This window comes from Canis aureus, chromosome 2, assembly GCF_053574225.1.
Source record: "Canis aureus isolate CA01 chromosome 2, VMU_Caureus_v.1.0, whole genome shotgun sequence".
NCBI classification, from domain to species: Eukaryota; Metazoa; Chordata; class Mammalia; order Carnivora; family Canidae; genus Canis; species Canis aureus.
The window spans coordinates 59071141-59097125 of NC_135612.1; the positions used below are offsets into that span (position 1 = coordinate 59071141).

The 25985-nt window shown below is 54.5% G+C and overlaps 1 protein-coding gene across 1 annotated transcript in view; it reads right to left on the reverse strand.

Annotated features, from left to right (window-relative positions):
- Nucleotides 1–25985, reverse strand: part of TBC1D2B (TBC1 domain family member 2B) — a 61571-nt gene that overhangs the window by 9151 nt on the left and 26435 nt on the right. The window contains exons 4-10 of the mRNA XM_077858504.1: nucleotides 15350–15513; nucleotides 12730–12956; nucleotides 11785–12174; nucleotides 7942–8052; nucleotides 6779–6972; nucleotides 3951–4445; nucleotides 1408–1525 (exon numbers count right to left, since the gene is read on the reverse strand). Of these exons, the coding sequence (XP_077714630.1) occupies nucleotides 1408–1525; nucleotides 3951–4445; nucleotides 6779–6972; nucleotides 7942–8052; nucleotides 11785–12174; nucleotides 12730–12956; nucleotides 15350–15513 (1699 nt within the window). The remainder of the gene's footprint in view (nucleotides 1–1407; nucleotides 1526–3950; nucleotides 4446–6778; nucleotides 6973–7941; nucleotides 8053–11784; nucleotides 12175–12729; nucleotides 12957–15349; nucleotides 15514–25985) is intronic.

A 25985-nucleotide genomic window follows, 5' to 3' on the forward strand; every position in this document is an offset into this window, starting at 1 on the left:
GGCGATGGGGGACAAGGTGGACCCCGTGACTGACACAGATGGGGGACACAGGCAATGCAGTGATGCAGGAAGGGATGGTGCCCTGATGGGGGTCGGGGGTCAGCGGCAGAACGAGAGCCACCAGGCAGGCGGCAATGACCAGAAACCTAACCATGGGGACGCCGAGGGAGAGGAATGAGGAGAGTCCAGGCTGGCAGACAGGGGGTCGGGGGACAGGCAGTAAGGAGGCTGTGATGAGGACCCCTTTGACGGCAGAGATGCAGATGTGTAGCAGAACACATCCAGGGCCCAGCCAGGTAAATAGAACCCATCCTGAATGTTTACTATGGAAGGACATGGTCACACGGGTGACAGGAACTGGGAAGCCATGCGGCTCATGGTGCGGTGGTCTAGAGGCAAGGGCAGAAAGTCACCCCCAGGCAGGAGCAATGGCGGGGAGAGAACTGCCTTTGATCCCCTCCTGACACACGTGGTCTCCTGTCAGAGCCTCTGCTGGCCGCTGTAGGGCCTGTGAGCAAGGAGCCCTGGCCTAGGCCTGAGGGGCTGCTGCAGAGCCAGGACTGCCCATGTGGGGACGCCCCTGGGCTCTCCTGGCAGAGTCTCGTCACCCTGGCTTTAGGCTCCAGCCATGGTGGGCATGACTGCACCCTCACGTCTGCAAGGAGGTGACTGCCGCCCCCATGCCAGCCCCGAGTCCAGCATGGCCTCCGGCTGCTCCTAGCCAGGGGGGACTGTGGGTCCTGACACAGCCCGCTCCCATAGGCGCATGCCCCTCAGGGGCTGGAGGGCGCCCCGCTGGCCGGACCAAACATTCCTCAGCACCGCACCATTGCCGAGATCCATCCCAGCCAAGGCTCCTTCCTGTCTCTGGTCTGGGGGTTCCCCTGGCCTCCCCCACCCCTGCTCTTTCACAGGTGCCTCCCCTTAGAAATCTCCTGCCTTACCTCAGCTTCTTGGAGAACCTGAGCCAACACACCAGGCTCCCAGGCATCCCTGGACTGCAGCTTAGCTGCCCAGGCAGGCAGGCAGGCAGGCTGTGTCCAGGGAACAGCTGAGCTGGGGGGTGAGGGGGGTGGATGGGGACAGCTGAGCCCAGGGGGGAGGGGAAGGGCAGCTGAGCCTGGGAGGGGGTATAGTGTGGACAGCTGAGCCTGGCGGGGAGTGGGGGGACAGCTGAGCCCGGTGAGGGGAACAGTATGGACAGCTGAACAGCCACCATGAACAGCAGGGCTGCAGGGCTGGTCCACTTCTTGGCCATGTAATGTCAGCAGCTCCCCCCACTCATGCTCAGCTGGGCCCAGGGTCTGCGGCCCTGCCTCAGGGGTCAGTGGCCGAAGCCATGCACAGGACCTCCTCCAGCCTGAACTCCCCCCAATGCCAACTGAAGTGTGGTGTTTGCAGACGTACCTGGGACCCCAGCAGTGTCTTTGTGTAATAGTCTCGAGGCATGAACACTTCCACAATGGTAACGAGACACCAGAAAGCATCTTCTTGCTCCAGATACAGCAGGGCCACAGCCACCAACCTGCAAGCAAGTAGGCAGCAAGGTGAGTGCTGGCGCCCTGTACCCTGTGACCCAGGCCGTGAGGTGCCAACTGTTCAAGGCCACAACTATCTCTAGTCCCCCAATAAACGACAATGAGTAAGCATCCCCAGGCAAACGAGGCATTTTGTCTTTGTCATCTCTACATCTGATGTGGGGCTTACACTCGCAACCTCAACATCAAGAGTCACACACTCCACCAAGTGAGCCCACTTGGCGCTCCAAGGGAGGCATTTTCCCAAGTTTGAGAAACAAAGTTATGATTCCCCTAACCTTTTCATTTTTTCATTAAAAGGTGATGAAATTCTTTCCCAATGATCCACCAGCTTCATTAAAGAAAAAAGCCTTAGCTAATGCTGCTAATCCTTTCATATACAAAACATCCAGCGATGAGTGTAAGAGATAACTAATAAAGGGGGTTTACAAACGACCGCTCTCGGGGGCTCTGCACCCACAGTGGGCACAAGGGGGAAGGAGGCATGGCTTCTACTGCCAGGGTGTTCCTAAGAGAGACCCGGGGCCGGCCAGGACACCGTCACCAATCAGGGAGTAACCCATGCAGGGATTCCTAGGCTTGGCTCCCATGGCCATTAGACAGGGTCTGGACATGGCGAGAGAAGCGCCCCTCTCTTGGCATCTGGAATCTGAGAGCCTCGTCTCTGACGTGAAGCTTCTCTGCCTCACGGAAAACCCTTAAGCCAACTCTCAGAGGCTGTTTTGGTTTCTTGCTTCCTTACATAGAATTATAATGGACTCATCACAAACTAAAAGGTTAAAAGGAGGGATGCGGGGTGGGTGTGAAGGGGATGCCTCCTGCAGGCCTGACTGCGCTGACCACAGGAGGATGGCCACAGCAAGGATGGACAGAAGGCAAACCCACAGCACCCATGGTGCCGGGACGCGGGGCCAGCCGTCCAGAGCCACCAAAGCCCTGCAGGACATAGCTCTGAATCATCTGATGTTCAAGACGACAGGCCTGGATCACTCAGAAAAGGCTAATGCTTGTCTACCAAAGTTCTGGGTTCTTAGGACGCACATATAAAATATTTGGAAGACATCCAATAAAATGGTTAAAATGAAGAGGCCCTAAAAGTGATGGGTGCAGATGGAAAGCTTCCATTTTCTGGGGAAAAATGAATCCTGTGACCACACCAGATCAACGGGGTGCTAGCATACCCCCACATAAGCATGTGCAAGTCCCCGCTGGGTCCTTTGGGCTTCAGAAGTTTTCAACTTCTGGAAATTCTCAGAGTGAGCATACCACGTGAATCACGGATTTAAACAAAACAAGACTGCTTCCTCATGCAGCATCCTATTTACAGGCTTGTTTTGTTTTTTGTTCTAAATGGGGGCTGTGGAGGAGTGGCTGAAATCCCTTTCACTTCCAGGGCTCAGGGGCTACCCCATCCTCACCACCACGGAGGCAGTGTGACCTCCTGGAAACCTTTGGTTTGGAAATCCCACTTGAAAACCTTTCTTCATGCAACACTGTGATTTGAGATGCCAACAGACAGCCCTTCCTGGAGGTCTGTACCCATGGAGGAGGATTTAAGAGGCCTGTGAACAACCAGAATAAACCTAAGCATTCAGAACTCAGCACACGCACTTGGGTTCCGGGAAAATCCCTAGGAATGCACACAGAGCTTCTCCCTTCTTCCTGAGTCTGAAGTCTAAGCAGCCTGGCTGCCCCCTCCCTGCACGCAGAGAACGTGAGTGTAGTGCCTGTGTGAGCAGGAGGCGTGTCAGCCAGACCAGGACGGGCACAAGACACAAAGCAGCCGAGCACAGCTCCACATAGCACAGACCTCCATGTGTTCTGTGGCCTTGTCTCACCCCAGCCTGGCTCCAAATAAGGAGCCTGGGTCATCACAAGAGGCGAGAGGCTTTCCAGTGTCCTCTGTCCACAGATGCGTGGATGTGCAGACACCCGCAGGAAGACACTGCTCCAAAAGGCCCTATTTCGACCTGCTGAAGAGCCATGTGGGGCATTCCTGATCCCCGAAGACCTTGCATAAACAGGAGTGGCCACCAGTGTCCACTTCGTGCGTTACGCACAAAAATTATAAGAAATTATAATTATAATGAAATCAAACTTTTGGTCAAAACCTGACAAGAGCAAAAGGGACTCAGAATAAGAAAACCTAGTTGATCCAGATAATGGGAGTTTGGTGGTGGTGTTTTATGGAAGGTTTTATTAGGCTCAAACTGACAACCCCAAGATCAAGAGTCGAGGCCCCACCTAAGCCTGCCAGGCAACACCAGTTCCTGGTGCTCCCTGAATGTATGTTTCTCTGAATTACTCCAGAACTGGGGATGGTGCATGAGAAACTGAGTGGATGGCTGGCTTCCCCTGGGCGGCCAGGAAGGGGGCCAGAGACAAACAGGAGGCGCCGGGCCGAACACCCACCTGTTCAGACCCTGACAATAGCCAATATCTGGGTTCCTCCAGGAGAAGGCTAGCAGGACGTTGCGTAGCTTCTGTATGCCTTCCGAGGTGGGGCAAGAGTAATGCTTGTTGGTGGGCAGGGTCCGTAGCAGGTCCAGCTCGATCTGCTTGGAGGCTGGGTTCTGCTTCTCCAGTGCCTTCTGCAGCAGTGTCTGGAAGTACCCAGGCTCTGTGTTGTCCTTGAACTTGCGGGTATGCAGGTCCACGCACCACTTCCACACCGTGGAGCGGTGCTCATGCGGGATGCCTGCACGGATCAGGCTCTTCAGCTCCGGGGAGCATGCCATCTCACGGTTCATTATGCTCGCAAAGTAGTTCTCCCACTTGACGCCGGTGGACACCTCCTGGGTCTCTGTGAGGTGCAGGGTCTTCAGGTCTAGTGCACGGACCTTGGCCACCAGCTTCTCCTCCTCATCATCCTCTGGGACAGTCCTAAACCCATAGATGTCATACTCGCTGTTCAGAAAAACAGAAGAGAAAATTAAATGACAGGATTTTGATAAAAACTTCCAGAAAACAGAAAAGGGCCTCAGCCCATGGGGACGTGGCCCCTAATATGGGCCCTGGGAAGGCTGTCAGGTCTGGGTAAGTGGCCATCTCCATGGGAAGAAATGAAGCTAGATCTCTTCTTGACACCTGGAAAAACATTGATTCTAGATGGTTTAAGGTCCTACATGTGACAGAAGAAAACACAGGACATACAGCAAACACAAGGCTGGCAGACGGGCCACGTGAATGTGCGTTTACAGTAACATGTGTCCATCCATGTAACTATCATGTTTGAAAAAAATCGTTTTAAAAGCTGGAAAGGTGAGAGAGAGCATATTGGCATAAATAAGGGATAAAGACAACGTGGCTGCAGAAGGCAGGACAGGGACCCCAAGGACATTCAGCACCCCCGCCTCAACCCTGTATCCAGGCCACATAATGTGGCAAAGGCGCACAGAACCGAGGGCAGAGAGGTCACCCTGGGCCATCCAGGGGCCAGTGCATGCACAGGAGCCTTCACGGTGAAGGACAGGATGGGTGCAGACCATGGAGGAAGAAGAAGGGGCCAGAGCCCAGGGACGCCCATGGCCCCCAAGTGGGTAAGGCCATACCCAACAGCCAGTGTGGAAATAGAGCCCTTACTCTACAACCCCGGCAACACTTGCAAGAGCAAGGACACTCTGGAACCTCCAGGAGGAACAGCCTGTGACACCTCAATGGTCCAGTGAGACCTGCCCAACAGCTGGCCCACAGCAGCGGAGGACTGTACACAGGGAGAGCTGTCATTTCACTACTGCGGCAGTGAGGACCTGCAGGGTTGGCCACAGGAAACCAGTACAGGGGCCTCTTGCACCCCGGATGTCAGGCACGCAAACCTGTGCAAATGCTGTGGGAACGGGACCCAGCAGAGCTGGAGATGCCTTCCCCACAGGTCAGGGATTCACTTCTAGTCTACGCTCTAGAGCAGCTCACACACAGACATGCGGAAACACGATGCCCATCTCACTTGTCACACAGGGACATGGCAGGACCCTGTGTGTCCACCTGGAGGAAGAGCAGTAAAGACAGCGAGAGAAGAGCGCCACCTGCAGCCCCCACGCTGATGGTGCAGGACACGCCTGGGAGCTACATGGATGCTGAGGGGACATTCAGGAAGCCCCACGGAGACAAGAACACCGTGGGGCTCCAGGGTTATAAAGCGTCATTAGTGAGAAACCAGAAATACATATGGAAGTTCTAGATATTCCAGGAAAGGGGGCGCCTAGGGCTCTGTCAGGAAGCGTCTGCCTTGGGCTCAGGTCAAAACCAATAAATAAAATTTTTAAAAAATAAAATACTCCTGAAAAAAACAGAAGGTGCACCTGGGGGTGGTCACGTGACTACTACATTATGGGTTAGAAATTTTCCTTAATAATGAGCTAAAAACAAATCAATACACACAGCTATTATTCTGCTTACCTGCGAAGTTTGAAAATGTACAACATAAACAGTAAGAGTCCAATAGCTCACGAGGGAGGAAAATCTGTACCCCAGGGCAGCCTGTCAGTCCCGCAGCCCCAGTAGAGAACACAGCGTGGAGCTGGTTGGACAGGCCGGGGGCTGTGTGAATGCAGGCAAGTTGTGTCCCTTCCTAACCTCAGCCTCCCCATCTGCAGAGGGACCATGAAAACCTACCCTCACCGACGGTTAAACATGTGCTTCCAGGTAAAGCCCTGGTGCAGCTCCTGGCTTCCCCTGGACTGAATCCATCTGCTGGCTCCTCCTCCCTCCAGCATCTAACAATCTCACTTTTCAGAAAATCGCCCATGCAGGATACTAATGGGACATCCCTCATGGGCTTCCAGACTCCACAGCTCTCCGACAGATGTGTGACACTGTGTGTCCGTGGCACGGGACAGACCCTCGGTGGGTGTCAGGCCCTGGCCCCAGGCTAGCTACACGCTCTCCTCATGCAGGGAGGCCCCTCTGCTCTCCAACCACGTGTGGGAGCAGCTGCATCTCAGGATGGGCTCCCCCTCCTGCGGGAACTGGCTCCCAGAAGGACTGGAGCTATGGTAGAACCACTGACCCTGACACGTTTTGGAGAGAGGCCTTGTACTCAATGACCTGGCCTGCGCCCAGCTCTACCGCGTGCTCATTACGGCAAGCACATCGGGATTATCTGTCCTGATGACATCCGGTGCTGCCACGAGTGTGCAATGGAACAGACTTGCATCAAGTCCTCTGTGAACCACAACTGCTGTTGAAATGGGACATTGGAAACAGGTCCCACCGCCTGCAACGATCGCCAGTGCCTTTACCTGACGAGATGTGGCTTCACAAATGCTTGCTCCGGCTGCTCCGAGCCCTCGACTTGCAAAGCGTCCTCCAGCAGCTGGGCTATGACGTCGCGAGAAGGCCCCTGTTCTTCTGAGCAAACTGGCGTCTTCATCTCCTGGAGCAGGATCAAGTACTTGCTTTCTATCTGGCAGAGCTTTGCTTCCAGGCTGGAATACTGCAGACAACAGGGAATTACCTCCACTGGCTGAGAGACACACAACACTGGGTGCCCCAAGCAGCCAATGATGCCGCAGACTGCACTGAGGACAGAAGAGTCATTTATGCCTCAGACCACCTGTCGTGTTCACAACGGACGGCCCTGGGCACCCCTCCTTCAGGGGCACTGGCACAGAGGAGGGTCCTGAGGTCACACTGAGCATCACCTGGCATGCAGGCCGTGAGCAGATGCCCGTGCAGCACTGACATTTCCCAGGACACCACACTCTGGGGCCAGCTCCCATCCACTACCTCATCTGACCAGACACCCTAGGACCACGTGGATTCAAGTCCAGGATGCAGTGTGCTCCATTCCAAAGGTACACAAAGTACACACAGGGTGGCTGAGAGTGCCACCGAATGCCACTGAATGCTACCTGAGGACGGCTGTCACATTGGAGCTGCTGTTCCGGCCACAACGTCGACAGACTCAGGCTGACAGGTCCCTACCAGCCCCGTTTATAGATGGGAAACCCATCCACACAATAGCAAAAATCACAATCCAAACATCCTTCATTTGGGGATGGTGAGACTCTGATGAGGACACATCAGGGCACCTCTGCTTGTCTTCACCTCAGACACAGTGATGCTCTGCACCCCATGTACTTTGTATTTCAGATTCAGTGACTGCATGCCCCCACGTGGGGGCAGAACTGGGTTATGGCGTGCCCACTTCTAAAGGTTTCTGTGGGCAGCCCTGGTGGCGCAGCAGTTTAGCGCCGCCTGCAGCCCAGGGTGTGATCCTGGAGACCCAGGATCAAGTCCCGCATCGGGCTCCCTGCATGGAGCCTGCTTCTCCCTCTGCCTGTGTCTCTGCCTCTCTTTCTCTCTCTCTCTGAATAAATAAATAAATAAAATCTAAAATAAATAAATCAAATAAAGGTTTCTGTGTCCCTTGCCACCAGCAAACAGCCTTGCCCTGACCCACCTTGGCCATCAGATCCCGCTCCCTCCTTTCTGCGTTTCTCCGCAGTGCCGAGAGCTCCAAGATTTCCTTATTTAGAAACTTATTCTGGGTTTTATATCCCTGTAGGTTATCCTGTTGGAAGAAAAAAAACATCAGATCATGCTGGTTGAACATCTGCTGATATCCACGCGGTTAATACATCACTGCCTCTGCAACCAGAGAGCCTCGCCAAGTTAGCATGAGCTTTAAGAAACCGACCACTGGGCACGTCCTGATGAATGCCGCCCCATCCTCGGAGGCAACCAAGGGAACAAGGAGGGTCATGCCCTCATTGCGGACGCGTCACCTCCCCACTCTCACTGACGTGCACATAAGCAAACCCTATGTTCATTTCTCCTCTAACTGGAGCAACAGCACATTTTCTGTGGATTCTCATCACTCACCCAGGTGACGGAGAAAAGGCCATGCACACACAAGGTGCGCTCGACTACAGAATCGCACCTGCCACCTAAGTACACACCCAGCTCAAGAAAGCACATTCCTGCCATTTTTCTGTTGAAACATCTCAATCGCAGGAAAAGTACGATGAACCTGATACCCCCTCACCTCAAATTCGCAGCTGTTAACGTTTGCCGCACCTGCTGTGTGATAAGAGCCTCACGGGCTGGTGAGGAGCTCTGCCAACTGTGGCGACATGATCAGCGGCAGCCCTGAACTCCCGTGAGGAACAGCAGCGTCTGGGACAAACACACTCTGCCAAGCACAGGCCTCTAACCACGTGCTACCCCTGCTCTGCCAGGTTCCCAGGGTGGCTCTGACCCCTGGGTTATGGGGCAAGTCCAGGGCAGGTGGCAGTGTCCACCCCTCATGGAACAGAGGCTATGGTCATTCCCCCAAGACGCACCCCAGTCTCCAGGCTGAATACTGCCATGGGGACAGAGGCCACAATCACCCTAAAATGTACAAAAGGACTGCAACATTTCAAAGGTCCCTCCAGTCGTTAACATTTGTGGAGCTTGCCCTACAGGTTACAGGGTCAGCATGAGACTCCTGACCACTCCACAGTGACGGTTTGCAGGCAGCTGTCCCTGTGTCTCTGCTGAGAGGCCGCTGGGCGCTGGGCCGCTGACCATGCCCTATGGATAAGCTCACGCCTCCTGTGTCAGCAGGACCGCACATCGTGACAGGCACACAAGATGCCAAGTCCAACCCTATGGGAGACCTAGACGGCTCCCTGGTCTCCATCTTCCCCTCTCCTGGCAGGTGAAAGCTCTCAGTTTGGAGCAAACAAACACGCCAATAAAGGTCAGTGGGCAGAAGGACGGCAAGCAGCAGGGCTAGCAAAGTACATGCCCAATGAAGGTGGAGACTGAGGCACGTGGGCAGGCAGGCAGACTAACGTCTTCCAGCTCCACTACATGTGACGGTTCATCTTAAGGACTCTCCCTACAACCTCGATCCACAAGACAAGCCCCTCCCTGCACAGTCCCACGAGGGGACGGCTGGCTCACAGACAGACAGATGACCTTGCTGGGCAGGGAGGGGACCCAGCCCCAGGTGGGGCTTGCCGGCGACAAGGCTGGGTGAGGACATAGCGCTCGGTCTGAGCCCACACCCTCTTCCCCATGCTGCCTACGGTCTTGACACTGCCCGTCTTTGTGCTTCCTAACAATGCTAGGAGCTCAGGAGAGGCCATATGCTTCCAGCAGTGCAGCCTCCAGATGAGGAAAACCTGCTAGCAGGATGGCACATGCCAGAGAGGTCATGCAGGTAGGTGGGGACAGCACCGGCAGCCCCGACCACGCCCAGCGAAGCAGAGCTCTACCTACTGTGAGCAAGGAAGAATCAGGGGCCATGGAAAGGCCCGGAAGGAAGTATGATAAAGTATTCAGGCTGCTGAAATCCTACAACCGATATTTGCTCCTTCCTCAAAATGCCCCAGAAACAGAAAGTGACCCTGTTCCAGACCCAATGAAGCGTGTCAGCAAATTCCAAAAAGCAGAAATCTTTACAGGCCACACATACCGACCAGAGTCAGAGAAAGTGGGTCATAATATTGATGGGAAGACAAGAGGCCACAGAGGCCACACAGATGCCCCCCCGCCACCTACCTCCCCGCCGTGGACGCACTCTAAATTCGGGTCAGGGGAAGAAATGAGTATGGAAATGGTGCACCAGCGAGAAGTGGAGGGCAGTGAGGACATATGTGCAAAACCCCCACTTCTGCCCACAGTCCCCCACCCACAACCTGCTTTCAATTCCTGCAGAGCCACCACAGGAGCCAGAGGCAGGAGCGGGCATCAGGCGCTGGTGGCGTCAGAAACCATGGGGTGGCCGGCCACTAGGAGCCACAGCCACATGCCAGCCCCTGAACCACCAACCCACCACCACCTCCATAAGCTCTGTCCCCACTGCACCCAACTGCAGGGGGGGATGTCAGAACCACAGGCTTTAAAAACAATTGAGAAAAGTTGGAGAAAAAAGTCAAGTCACAAAATCACCAAATGATTCAAAACCACCCCACTCATTTGCTGCAAAAACTAAAGGGTGAACGAGGGGGAGAAGTCTAGTTCTGATCAACTCTGCTCACTGTCTCCAAAGGGAGTCACAGAGACCAGAGGCAAGCTGCTCACTCTGCACATGCCCTGCTTGTGCGTGTGTGTCGGGGGGAGCGGGGAGTGTGGCCTCAAACACCATAAAAATATGCACAGTTGCAAAATATAAATTTCAGGTGACATTAAATAAGCCACGGTCAAATGCAATGAACGTCCAGGTGGGGCACATCTCGGCTGCGGGCATGAGCAGAGCCGACTCTTCCCAGCCACACTGACCACGACGGTTTGTGCAACCACAGAGACGTCTGTGGTAGAATCACAGAGAAATGAGGTTGGGAGCTGTTCTGCTGCTCTTCTGGTTTTTCTCAGGAATGATCCTTCTGGCCTCACATGGGCACTGAGAAGTGATCACTATGGGAGGCCATGTGCACGTCCCAATGGTGCTGTCAGCCAGTGTTAACTTCTGTTCTAGAATTCTCTGAGGCCCCTGCATGTCCACCACTTGGCCATCCACTGCGACAAGCAGACAAGCAGTAGGTGCTCACTAATAACCTCCATGTGTTTTGCCTTCGAGGAGAACCAGAAAGAGGGCAGCAGGCTCCTCAGTGAGGGAGCACACTGGGGCTGAGCCACACACCCACCTGGGGTGGTCAGGGCCATCCCAGCACCTCCCTGTGGCCTGAGGGCCAGGGGCATGACCCTTCTGCTCTCCCCTGGGCATGGAGACTTCTCCGCACACACGGGGCTGCCCCCACCTCCCACAAACACTATGCTCCTCCAACCACCAGCTGGTTCCCACCAGGTATTACCCTGAGTTCAGGCAGCAGCACCCACCCCAATCCCAGGGCCACCCTCTGTCCTCAGCCCCAGGACCCCCCAGCTTGGGCGCAGGGGCCCCAACTCTGAGTGGGCCTCAGCTGGTGTGGGGTCCATGCTCCTTCAGCTTCCCTGACCCAGGTGCTGAGGCAGGCCATGCACGGTGCTGACATAGGCACATGAGTGTGTACACGGTCCCCTGGGCTACGTAGGGTGATAGAGCTCTAGGTGTAGAATAGAAGAGGGGCCTCGGCTGCCTGAGAGCAGGGGGGAGGATCCCAAACCCTCTGAGCAACACAATGTCACTGGACTCAGACTTTTCTTTTCTGAGGACACTTCTTACAGAACTATCCATCATGTGCCTGTGAGTCCTGCTAGACCTGCTAAAGAGAAGCACAGTAGCTCTGCAGGTGCTGCAGCCCCAGATGCCCAGAGGGGCTGCCAGCAAGGGTATCTGAACCTGCCTGGCAGCCAGAGCCCACGTGCCACTTACTTTCAGCCTGTCCAGCTCCAGCTGCTCCCTGCTGGCAGGGGTGGGGGAGCCAGGTACCCCCGAGGTGGAGGATGTGCCATCCGCGCCCTCGCTGAGCCGACGCGACAGCTTCATGATGACCTCGTCCTTGGCCTGGATGGTCTCCACCAGCATCCCCAGCTGCTCACTGAGCTCGCCCACCTTGGTCTTAAGCGTCCTGGCTTCCTGCTGCAGACTCTCTCTCTCCAGGGACAGCCGCTCCAGCTGGCCACTGAGGCCCAGGATCTGCTCATCCTTGCGGTGTAGCAGCTCCAGCGCATCCTTGGGGATGCCCTCCGAGAGCCGGCTGCTGGCGAAGTACTTGTCATACTGGGAGGACCGCACCGTCTGCTGCAACAGCCGCACCAACTCCTGGAGAGGCAGAGACAGTGACACGCCACACGGACCAACACAGGACAAGAAACACATCAGCACCAAACTTCCTCTTAGAATCTCAGACATAAGAGGAAGAACCACGCACTGTGGCCAGCCCGCCCGCAGAGAACAATACTGGGAAACAGGAAACCGCGGAGGTGCACCATCAGCAGCAGCGGCCCCTGTGCATGGACACAGGAGCCCTCAAATCAGCCTGGACTTGCTGAATGACGATGTGTCCTCGGCCCCAGAAGGAACCTGACGCCACATGGGAACTCTTTCCTGTCCTGTAAGTAGACTCGGGTCCACATGTGATCAGAGAACCAACATCATGGCGGGAGTGGAAGCAGTGGCCGAGACACCCTCCCTCCCCTGACCCACTGGTGGTCCACCCCCTGGGAACCTAAGTGTCTCTGAACAGGTAACCTAGTGGCATGCGGGCCTACAGCATCAAGTGCTTCAGGAGGATCAGGGGATCCTCCTCTGGGGATCAGGACACTCAGGGGCCCCGAGAGGCTGGCAGGGGACACACAGGCGAGGAGGGATGGTTACCTTCTGGCTGGACAGGTCCTTCTTCAGCCGCTCCAGCTCCTCTTGCTGGCTCTGGACCTGCAGCTGCACCTCGGATGCAGACTTGCTGCTGCTACTCTGCACCCCCTCAGCTGAAGGCTCGCTACTGACGTGGCGGTTTCTGTAGGATCCGATCATGTCTTTCAATGGGCGCTTTCCTTTGTAGGGAATACGTCCCAAATCAAAGGGAAATCCTGAGCCAGTGACTCCTACATAAAAACAAACCTTGTTTTCTAAGTGCAGGACAAATCGTCCTTCTGGAAACTCTAGTAACACACATCAGCCTCCCACCTGCCATCCTCTGTGATGCCCTGTGTTCACGGCGTGGAGAGCATAGGCAGGGGTGGGGATGCCTCTCAGCCCAGCACGTTCTCTATGAAAACTGAGCCTAAACTCAAAGATGACCCCACACTGGATCCTTCCTTATAAGACGTGTCACATGGTCCCTTTTAAAGAAAACGTTCTGGCTGTGATTGCTCAATTTCTGCCCATGACGCATGAGAAGAGGCAGAGTGTCCTGCTACGGACCGGACATTTAGGACAGGGCCACACGACAGCTCGCTCGAGACCTAGACGGTCAGTTCACAGCGTCAACTCCCCATTTCTGGACCAAAGAGGACAGAGACATAGGCTAGGGAGGAGCGCAGTTGCTCTGAGCTCCTGCAAACACAGAGCCCTTCCCAGAGCCCCCGCCTGCCATCACACAGGTTCCCAGGGTGGGACGCACAGATACTTTGGGATCTGTGGCCGCCTCCTGCTCGTCTTTCTCAGTAAGGAGAGAAAGCCAAGCCCCGCCTTGAATGTACATTTTCTTCATTGTGAACACACGCTTGAACTACATTCTCTACCTTAAAAATGGGTCTTTAAAACACTGATGGATCCAAATAAATCCATCAGTATTGTGGATGGATTCAGATTTATGTTTAGAATATGAGGCAACATGAAACAGAACACATGATACAGATTCCATAAAGCTGGAAAACAGGCAGATACTTTCCTGTCCTTACTTCAGGACAGTGGCTGCCTGGGAGGGAAGATGACCAATGGGGATGGGGGTCAGGGTATGGGAGATGGGGGGACAGGGATGGGGGACAGGGATGGGGGATAGAAGATGGGGCGGGATGAGTGATAGAGGGACAGGGATGGGGGACGGAGGATGGGGGATGGAGGATGGGGTTGTGGTGATGCCTGCAGCTGGTATGGGCAGGGTCCAGGGATCAGAGAGATCGAGTCCATGTATGCCCTATGGCTGCATGTCTGGGACTTTCCTCCTCCCTCCCCCCCTTCCCCCTCTCCCACTCAGCCTTGCAGACCTCTCCTTCCCGACCCGACTCACCCACCCTTCCATTTCTCTCCTGGAGCCTCTACCAGAAGTTGGGGCTAACGTGGTGAATCCTCCAGAACCCAAGTCCCCCTGCTCTGGTGCGTTCCTGCTCATGTGCGCCCTTTCCAGGGTCCCACAGGGCTGTGGCTCCCACACGACAACCCTGCGAGCACAGGGAAGCTCCCCAGGACAGCAAGTCAGGCCATCCTCTGGGGTACAGGATGAGTCCTTTCTGTAGTTAACACATGCCCTCCCAATAAGCATACCCTACAGCCCTGCCTCCTCCTGCTAGCCCACCTGAGAATCAAGCATGAGGCAGGATTTCAAAATGATTGTCATTTTACATTGAAACATCAATATTCCCTCACGGGTCCCTGGACAAGCATCACAAGTGTTTGTACAGACGGGGCTGGGCTGATGACACTTGAACCCTGATTCTCTCAATATCAGGGAGCCAGACATGAGGGGCACCTGACCTGAACACCCACCAAAGAGTGTCCTTGTCCTGATTAAGTCAGCCCTGAATCTGGGCAGGCCTCGGCCCCGCAACCACATAAGGGGCACATGAGGGCAAGAAGGGACCCACAAAAACACAATTCTCAGACTCCTCAGCATGGCAACTGTTCCTGCCACACACGTGCCAAGGCAGAGGGAAGACAAGGACGGGTTGCTGTTCAGAGGTGAAGAGGCTGACGCACATCAGCAAGCAAACCTGCCTGCAGGCCTTGTCAGTACCTCACCTGACTGGGGACATGAGCACGCAGCTATGGAAAGAGTGCGGGCTCAGATGATTAGATTAGATTTACTACCACTGCTTCTCACTCAGTACAATCATGACGCTGCCATAATTTAAAATGAGTTGTTATCTCTTAGAGATAGATCTAAAATAAAATATTGAGATGCAACAGACAGATGTCTAGAATGTACGACCCCACGGACAGTGAACACAGGCTCCACCAGGACCCCAACCTCACTGTTCTACTTTCATGTTCCTTACAGGTTTCTGTAAATAAAAGGTTTCTTTAAAAAAAAAAAAAAAAATCGATCTATCCACAAAGAGTACCATGATGTCTGGATGCTCTATGTCCCAAGAGGCTTTAAGAGCCACAGGACCGGACAGTCACTCTGCAGGCCCTTGGGGCTCATCCCCAACAGAGAGGATGTGAATCCCCAACGGGCCTCCTGCTTCCAGAAAAGCCTGGTACCTTGGGGTCTCAGGCACCGCAAGGGCCACAGAGAGAAGGATGGGCGACAGGAAGCATGTCCCCATGTCCATACCTCTGCTTCCTTCAAGGGCTGGCTTCTTCCGCTCTTCTTGTGCCATCGACTCCTCCAGCTCCTTGGGGTTCGGGTCTAAAAGCTCCCAGTCCTCGTTGGTATAAAACACACTCTTCCGACTGTCGCCATGTCCTCTCCCAGGACGGAAAGACGACATTGAATTTCTGTTAGGAGAAATGAAACGAGTTCTTTAAAAAGCTGTAAGATAAAATGTAATTTCACATAAATAGCTCTGGCAAAAATTAACAGTTATGATAACATCAAATATTGGGGAGGAAGTGGATGGAGGGGACACCAGCTGGCACTGCTCGCAGGAGTCACACGGGGGACATTTGGCAATACCCAGTTTAGGTGAAGGGAAGGCCACTTCAAGACCCAGCATGTCCCAAACAAAACCCTGGGCATCGGCATGAGGGCACAGAGGGCAGCACCCACCGCTGCAGCATTCGCACCCGGACCAGGTGGACGTGGTGGCCCACCACCCAGTGCCCACCAAGTGCCCACCTCCCGCCAGGTGCTCGGGAGCCACAGAGGCCAAGACACGTTCCTATCCCTAGGGACAGGCTGGCACAGTCGTGTCATGGGGATCAGGGTTTTGAGATGCTGAATGAAAGAAGAAAATAGAAAAATGATGTGTGTGACATGACAGCATTTCAAATCTTTGAGGTAATACTGGTAAGAGAGGCTGTACCCACACGTGTGGTAAGACTATGAACACTGGGATGCAGGACCTCGCCACCTCCGGGAAGCCAAGGCAATGAGGCGGGTGTGCGGCCTGTGGCAGGAGCACGATGGCCCCACTGCTTAACCCGTGCAGTGGAGCAGCCAGTAGTCAACCCCAAGTGAGGGGTTTACCCGCAGAAATGAGAAGATGTGTGTGCATGCGGGGTCTGCCAGTGGCCAGTCACAGCTGCCTGATTCTTCACAGCCACAAACGCATCCCCAGTGAGTGGGTGGCCCAGCTATGACGTGTCCATGTGTACTGGACGCTATTCGGCAATGAGAGGGATGAACCATAAGACATGTAGAGGAGCCCACAAAGATGGCGCTTTTTCTCAAGAAGACAAGCATGAGACCACACACAGCACTACCCTGTTCACACAGCAACAGCAGGCAGACCAGGGGTGGCCACAGGGGGATGGAAACGCCCGACATCTCCATCATGGAGGTGTCTACACGACCATGAATGGTTTTGGAAATTCATAGGCCTGAACACCTAACACACTTGAGTTTCCTGCAGGTGATTACACCTCGATGAGGTGGTTAAAGCCAAGGGGAGGGAGAAACGTGCACCATGTGGGATTCCCTGAGGTGGACAAGCAGCGGGGAACAGAGTGAGGCTGTGGGAGGCAGACCAATGACAGCCTCACCAACAGCGGTCCTTTCTCAACACTGGTGGGTTCACGAAGCACATTGTTTTCACCTGATTTGAACCATATTAAAGTGCTCTAGACAGAAGACTGCAGGGAAACTATTAATACCGTTAGGTTGGTTAGGTTCCCACCACTGCCTCCTGCAGAGCCCTGGGGGCCTGGACTTACACCTGCCCGTGAGTTCTTGGTGCGTGTACTTGGGGCCACACGGGGGCTGGCAGACGGATGGCGTACGGCACCATCCACATGCTGCCCGTCCCCGAAAGTCTCTCCCACTGGTGACTGTGGCGTGTCCTCGCAGATGCCCGCTAGCACGCAACAAGCAGGGTGTTTTACAAGGATGGCAGTTGTGCAGGAAGCTGTGCAAACAGCTGCTCGGGAAGAAAAGGACACGCCCACACATGCCTGATACACTTCTTTGGCACGCCGGCTGCTTAGGTGGCTGTGCACAGGCACGCGGCCCCCACGGCGGCTCCAGCTGCCACTCACACACGGCACTGCGGGCTGGAGGTGTCACCAGCTCTCCGCCCTGGTTCTCAAAGGGGTGAGTGCAGGAAGGAACCAAGAGCTGAGAAGAGCAGACGGGGATGCTGCCAGGAACAGCTGTTTACACAACTTAGGAGTTTCCCCACTTCTGCCCCATGGCCAGGCTGCTTGCACAAAGCGGAGCTCGCCCTCTGCTCCGCAAGGAGGCACCACGTGCCAAGCCCCAGGTGAGGAAGCAGACTCAAAGCAAAAACTCAGTAAGTGAAACACCACGGAGCCCATCACTGGCTCAGAGCTTCTGCAGGGACGGAGGCCACTGAGCACACCGTCCTCAAGCCTCACATCCCGCCCACTCCACGCACACCACTGAGCTCGCGGCTGTTTAAACGGGACCCTCCTGGCAGAGGCTCGGGGCCCTTCTCAGACCATGCTCGCTCCTCCAAGACCCACTCGAGTGACAAACCTGAGCCAGACCTCCGTGCCCCTAAGCACTGTGCCACTCTTTGCTTCAATGATAGACCTAAACAGACAGTGAGAGGCTAGTAGGCAGCCGACGGCAACTTCAGAACCACACATTCGGCCCCAAGTGTCTGTAAACGCCAGCCATCTATACAAGAACAGCTGCTTCCAAACGTATGTATTTCATATCAGTTTCTCCACACACGTTTATGATGTGTGACCAACACAGGCCATGCTGGGGTCACCAGTAGGGCGCAGCCCCTCTGATAGGCCACAGCCATCCCCCAGCAACAATGAGCTCTTCAGATATAGTCTCACAAGGATGCAGACACACTGTCTAAAATGGTAAAAATGCAGAAATAATTGGAAAGGGCCTGTGGAGGAGATTTAGGGCCTCAAGATGGGGAGCATCACCGTGTCCTCAGGGGCAGGCCGGTGTGCAAGCATCACAGCCCCAGGGCTCCAGAAGCATCTGGTTGATACCCTAACATTAGTCCCTGGGACTGATTTTGGACTTCGGGCTCTAAGTACAGAGGAGAACTCAGGTCGCTCCCCGGCTCTGCTGTGCGGCGATTTGCTGCAGCAGCCAGAGCGAAGAGCCACGGGCTGTGAAAAACCCCTTCTCATTACAGTGCACAGTTGGGCCAGCTTGCAAGTCTGGGATGTCACATCTATGGTTAAAGCAGCTTCACTGCCGACAGAGTGGAAAAGGCCCTCTGCCGCGTGCCCATCCACCTAACGTGGACAAATAATTCTGCCCTACTTCTGTGTCCATACTCATCTCAGCCACGTTCAACACTCAAAACCCGCTCGAAGTAAAGATCGTGTCATTGACGAATGCCCAGGCAGGTGCGGCCCCACCAGTTCCCCACAGCCCGACACCTGCACCCACCCCTCCGCCCCGGGCCCCCACCTCCCCTGGCACCCAGCACCTGAGCTCCTGGCCATGCAGACTTGGCGACTCAGGGAAACCTGTGGTCAGGGCCGCACACCCACCTTTCCCTCTGCAGCCCCTCCGTGTGCTAAGACCTAAGTGAAGACCCGTCGTCCTGCAGAGCCTCCCCTATCATGCCTCAGCACACCAAGGCGGGTGGGCAGTGATCACTGGCTTGGCCCATAATTGCACTCATGGCCTCATGCGTGACACCCCACCCGCCACTGCCCTTCCCAAGGGCCACGAGCGGCCAGCTCTGACCTGCAGGCACCTCAGCCCCACCCTGTATGGGGGACACTGGGAAACACAGTGGTTGAGAGTCTGCCTTGGGCTCAGGGCATGACCCTGGAGTCCTGGGATCAAGTCCAATATCAGGCTCCCCACAGGGAGCCTGCTTCTCCTTCTGCCTGTGTCTCTGCCTTTCTGTGTCCCATGAATAAATAAATAAAATCTTAAAAAAAGTGACAGACGCACATGCGAAGCAAACCCTGTCCCAGGAGGCCAAGCACAGCGATGGCCCCCAGAGCACCTGCCAGCCCTGGGGCAGATGGCCGCTCACATGGAGCAGGACAGGTGCAGGGACCAAGCACTTCTGCCCCTGGAGGGTCCTGGGTCCTGTCACTTGTGAGTCCTTCCCCAACCAGGCTGGGGCACCCCACACATGCCCAGGGCTGCGTGAGGTGCTGGGGACATACGGGCTCTAGCAGGAGGTAGGCCACAGGCCTGGATGTGGAGGAACATAAGGTTGACCAGTAGTAGGACAGCTGTGGAGGAGAAGCTCAGGGTGGGGGCAGAGTGAGGCTGCCCTGAGGTATGGCTGGGACTCCTAGGAGAGAGAACGCACCCAGTAGGGGGACGGCCTGAGGCAGGGGGGTGGGGGGCACCTGTGTCTGTAGAATGGAAAGCAGCCTAGCAGCCCAGCGACAGTAATGAGCCCACTGGACCTCCAAACCCATGTTTACAACATGGCCTTCAGCTGATGGTGATGATGAGCCTCTGAAAGGCTTGAGGCGTGGGAAGAAGGGATTCGGGTCACTGAGAGTAGGGTCCCTGCGATGGAAGGGTCCAGTACCTGCAAACGATGCAGACAAGGTACCCCTCCCAGCTCCCAACTCTAAATACAACAGGAAACATGGGCAGTTACACCCCTGGACGAGGCACTGACATCCCCTGAGGTCATCTCGGGCACTCCAGGTAACTGACCACACTTTCTGGCCAGGCCTAATGGCCTATAGCAGTTTTGGTGGCGTGACATCACAAGGCTCTGGCCCTTGTGATGCATGGCCCTGGACATAGAGTGCAGGGATGGCTGAGGTCAAGAGAGCTGCTGGACGGGCATACTGAGCAGGCCCTCACACTCCACGAGGGCTGTCAGCCCCCACCCTACAAACAGTGCACCCCACATTGTAACATCCATTAAAAACTGAAGAGTTTTAGCAGTTTTTCCAAGTCCTGTACTGAGGCTTTAGCACTTTGTCTTTCCTGCACAGAGCTGTGCCCGCAAGGAAAACCCCAAATAAACATGTCACAGCTCTGGGAATGGCCTCCGCAGATGCATCGAACCTCTGCATGCAGAGTTCCAGCTGGCAAAAAACGGAAACATCCCTCCAGGATGGCTAGCCGCGCACACAAGTCACTATTCCCACCAGGTCCAAGGCTCAAGCAGGAAGTGAGACCAAAGGGTCAGGGCAGGGCCTGGCAGGACAGGCATGCGCTCCCAGCTAGCTTGGTCTCCTTGGCCACCACCTGCACCACACCCACTGGCTCAGCAGACACTGTCATGAGAGCAATGGCCATGTCTGCAGGACCAGCTCCCTTTGCCACCACGTCCTGAGTACTCACAAGGAGTACAGACACTGAGCCGGGCCTCACACCCACCAGCGGGAGGGCACATACACACATGTGCACACACACACACCTGTTTACTAATGGGGAATGTCAAGCCCAGAGAGGTTTGGTCACTGGCTCAGCACCACACAGCTGACAAGCGGCAGGGCCATGATTCCCAAGCCCAGGCTGGCCATAGAGAGCAGCGGCTGGGGTGGGACCAGCTGTACAGGAGGGACAGCAGGACCTGGGAGCTGCCAGTCACACAGCAGGCAGAACTCAGAACCCATCAGCAGACCCAGCGTCCATGCCAGCAGAGCCGTGGGACACTGCTCATGGTGGTCACACCACCTGCAGCACCGTGGTAGCCCACACACAACTCCCACGCACCCCCCGTCTCGCTCACACACGCCTGCCCACAACCCAAGTGCATGCAGACCAGCCTGAACCTCTCAGGAGGACAATTCTCTGACCCAAAGCGACCTGGACTGCTGGTGGATTAATGGAAAGCTTGGTAAAAGCAGGAAACCATCTCAGAATAACTGAACACAGACACAGGTGCCTCTACAGGTGTCAGTACCTGTGCTGCCAACACCTCGTCCTCGAGCCGAGGCTGCCAACCGCGCTCCCTGGCATTCCTCCCGGGTGAACTGCACCCACCAGACATCAGCTCACTCGTCCAAACCTGTTTCATCCATGTACAAGGTCCACAGGTTGTTCTCAACTTTTCCCCAAGCACATACCTACAACCTCACAGTGACTTTCAGTGACTTGCTTTTATCAAATTTCCCCCAAGTGCTCAACTTATTTTTCACAGAAAAAAGGACAATTCCTTTTGGTCCAGATGGGCTTCCTCCATGTTTTGCTGACAGGACAACAGGGACACAGGTGTGGCTGGCGAGGAGCAAACCACTAGGAGGGGAGAGGCTGGCAGGAGCACGACGGGCTCGTGTGCATCATGCGCGGGATCGAAAACGTGTTTCCCTGGGGCGCCGGGGGCAGGGGTGCAGGGTGAAAGCACAGCAGAGTATGACCTGACTACCTGAGGCCTGACTGCACCTAAACGAGACACTATTTCAAATTTATGCAAACACATCATTTCTGAGCTGTCAGTTCATAACCGGAACACTGCTGCACTATCCACAGTTGCTGAAGGAGCTTCCCGTGCCCAAAGCATCCCACCTAAACCTTCACATAAGTAAGAAGACAACACATGAACCCAAGATCCACGGGCCAGGAAGTGAGCACTAGGGTTCTCCAAGAGGGTTTCCACAGACAACAGCTCTGTTGTTTGTTTCCCTGATGACAGCACGGGTGTGGCCGTGTCCAGGGCTCCCCAAGGGCAGCTCGGACGCAGCACCCCACGCTGCCTGCCTGGGCTCCCAGGATATGTGATCACCACCCTGATTCCCAGTCGAGAACAGATGCATAGGATGTGAAGAAACCTGCCCACACTAGCTGTCATAGAGTGGGGACCACGCTCGCTCGGGCTGTATGGCTCTCGCAAGGCCACCTCACAGAGGTGCAAGCGGCAAATGGCAGCCCCCACTGACAACTCGCCGAGTGTCATCATCATGAGCAGGAGACGTGTGCATACTTTCCTAGACACAACCACCCACAGTCAAGGACACGGAAGCACCCGGGGGACAGATCCATTGCCCCTGTGCTCCACTTTAACTCTTAGCTGAGTCAGGTATGAAAATCTGGCATATCAACAGTTTCCCAATTATGTTCTTATAATGGGCAGTGGGGTAAGGGTAGGGACACCCCTAGCTCCAACCAGGGGACCCTGAGTGCCCTGCCGCATGCCTGCTATGACCTGAGTCACCTTCCTGCTCTAACCTCAACTACTTAGCCTGTAATACAGAGAGACAGTGTCTCAGCAGCTCCCAAACATCTCCTGGAGCACGGAGCCCCGGCCCCTGCACCTGCCCAGGTGCTGGATGAGTGGACAAGCTGGTCAGGGCATCAGCAGAGAACCCCCAGTGCATGAAGATCCTGGTGGAGCAAGGATCTCGTGGCCACACACAGTGGTTCTGGGAGTCAGAACATGGGGACACGGGGGCCTACAGGACAGACTACAGACCACGGAGACCCCTGCAGGTGGAAGAGGGCCAGGGACGCTCCCAATGCGGGATGACAGCACAGGCAGAAAAGAGCAGGATGTGCAGCAGATGGCTGGACAATCAAGGGCGAGTCCCCTGAGGGCCAGGTGCCCTGCCACACCCCATTCAGCTTCTGTGCAAACTGTGGCTATATTTTAACAACTGACAACACACGGGGGAGTCTGAATCCCACCATAAAGGTGAAGGAAGGATGGGGCCGCCGTGTGAAAAAAACATGTCCCCACACATGCACGGTCCCCGCAGCCACCAACTGCATGTGGCCCAGGTGCCCCGCGGGAAATCAGGGACCTCCAGCCACCCCACAGCACCATCTACACTGAGCCGAGTCCCTAGGGCTCCACGGCTGCCACCATAGAGGGTTGCTCCAAAGAGGAGGAGAAACACCTTGACTCCAGAGCTCCCCCAGCTCAGCAGGAAGGAGGCAGCAGGGCATTCAGGTTCCTGTCCCACAATGAGGAGCTTGGAAGTAGCCCCTCAATCCCAAAGGCAAGTAGAGAGCTGAACTTCGGAAAGACAACACATCCCCTCGGATCCTCAAGGGACAGGGGACATGGGGCAAAGCGCTGCCCCCATACGGGAGTGACAGGCAGCAAGCATGGGAGGCCTGGCTTCCTACAGGGGAGACTCAGCAGCACCCTGGCACCAGAGCAGGACCCCAACCTGTAACAGGCAGTCGCTGGAGGCTCGTGTAGACCCCTCCAAGGGCACCAGCCCCCAAGGTGCTGTGAGGTTTCCTCCAGGAGTTCCAATAGGCTCTGCCAGAGAATTTGGGGGAAAGTCCCTTCAGGCTTCTGGCAGGGAGACAGGAAGGGAGCAGTTTTAAATTCTCCAGAGCACCCTGCTGTTAACAAGGTTGTGCCCTCGGAGGACCTGGTTAGCCAGAGCCCACCCTGCTGGGGTGATAGCAGAGCCCCACTGACCTGGGTGTGGGGACCCCCAACTCTGGTCCCTCCTGCTGTCCTGCCTACGGGGAAGGGAAGAGATGGAGAAACCCTTGTGGGTCTTCACTAGTCACAGGACCACAGAACCCGAGGCCCTCCCCACCACCTCCTCAGGGGCCAGCCTATAGCATTCCTTCTCCCGGTATGTCCTGTCCAGCTGTCTAGAAAAAGGAACAAGGCAAAACAACATGATGTGGAGAGCGAGAAAGCAGCAGATCCAGACGAGGCAGAGATGTGGGAATTATCAGACCAGGAATGTAAAATGACTCTCGTTAATATGCTAAGAGCTCTAAGGATACAGCATCCAGTATGCAAGGTCAGATGGGCAATGTAAACAGAGAGACGAAGACCCCAAGAGAGAACCCCCCCCAAAAAATGACAGAAATTAAAAGAAGAGAAATGAGAAGCACCCCTGCTGGGCTTGTCATTAAAATAGACATAGCTGAGGAAAGACTGTGAGCTGGAGGGCACATCCGCAGAATCTTCCAGCACCAAAGAGCACAACTGACAAACTGTGTCAGCGGAAGTGGAGAGAAAGAATAGACCATCCAAGGAGTGAGTGACAAATACCGAACACGCACCATCCATCTGCACCAGGAGGAGATGAAGAGGAGAGGGATACATATTCAAATCAAGGAGGGTATTTTTCAAAAGTGACGTCAGGCACCAAACCACAGCTCCATGAAGCTCAGAGAGACCAAGCAAAATAGAGGCTCAAAACCTCATAACCTAGCACACCATCTCCTAATTACAGAAAAATCGAAGGTGAAGAATAAATCTGGAAGGAAGTCCGAGGAAAATAAACACCTGACCTCCAGAGGAACAAAGATAAGAGCTGCATCAGCGTCTTCTCGGAAACTGTACAAGATGTGTGCAGAGAGAAACCAGCACGGGGGAACCCTGTACTCTGCAGCCTTCAAGAGTGAAGGAGAAAGAGGCTTCCGCAGATAAACAGGGAGGGAGCTGGTTGGTAGCAGACCTGCAAGAGTGATAAGTTCTTTAGAAAGAAGATGATGACCCAGGTCAGATAGATCCACCAAGAAGAAAGGACGAATCTGGAACACAGGAAGGGTTAGTAAAATACAGATTTCTCGTTTTTGCCTGATATAACAGGTAACAGCTTGTTCGAAGTAATGTCAATGACGTGTTTGCTTATGTGCGTGCACTGTGTACATGCTCCCGTGCACCCCATGGGTAGATGACACGTGCTCCCTATCACATGACACACACTCCCACGCTCCCCACACACACACAACACACACTCCCGCACTCCCCCACATGAACACGACATACACTCCCATGCACCCCCTCACTTACATGACAACAGCGATACGGAGGCAGAAGCTGTGATGACTTTGCTATTACAAGGTTCCCACCCACCTGTAGAGCAGCACAGTATGGTTTTTTTTGTTGTTGTTGTTGCTTTAGGATTTTATTTATTTATTAATGAAAGAGAGAGAGAGGCAGAGACACAGGCAGAGGAAGAAGCAGGCTCCATGCAGGGAGCCCAATGTGGGACTCGATCCCGGAACCCCAGGATCACACCTGGGCCAAAGCAGGTGCTAAACCACTGAGCCACCCAGGGATCCCCAGCACAGTTTGATTTTTAAAGTGAACTTGGATTAGTGGTAAATGTGTGTTACAAACTCCAGAGCAACTGCTAAAAAAGCTAAAAAAGAAGTATAACTGAATATGCTAATAAGGAGGGAGAAAAAAAATGAAACCATGTAAAATGGTCAATGAAAACCACAGAGGCAGGGGCACCCAGCTGGCTCTGTCGCTGGAGCACACGACTCTTGATCACAGGGTCACAATGTTGAGCCCCATGTTGGGCACAGAGATCACTTAAAAAATAAAAGAACATAAAACTACAGGAGGCAGAAAAAAGAGTAAGAGACAAATACCAGGAACAGATGACAAGGGCAACAAACAGAAAACAGAAACAAACATATTAATACAACTGCATCAAGAATCACCATGAATGCCAATGGCCCACACGCAGCAGTTAACAGGGGTGGTCAGAGCAGATCAAAACGCAGGGCCCAACTGCATGCTGTCTCCAGAAACCCGCTTTAAATACACATACATATAGATGAAAAATAAAAGGAGAAAAACACACTGTGCCAACCACACTCATCAAAAGCAAGCAGGAGCAGCTGTGTGAATCTCAGAGCAGACTTCAAAGTAAGGGAAGTCATGAAGGATAAAGGTGGCATACAGCAATCCTCAGTGCATATGCCCCAACACCACAGTGTTGACAAAACTGTGGGACAAACAGAAGGACCAACTACCATAGTGTGACACGTCAGCATCTTCTGTCAGAACTGGAAGGACCCAGCAGCAGAAAATCAGTAAGGGCTTAGCTGAACTAAACAACTATCAGTCAACTGGATATAACGGATGTGTAGACAACTTTGTCCAGCAACAGCAGAATGCACATTTCTCTCGAGCTCATACAAAACACTCACCAAGACAGACCACATTCCGGGC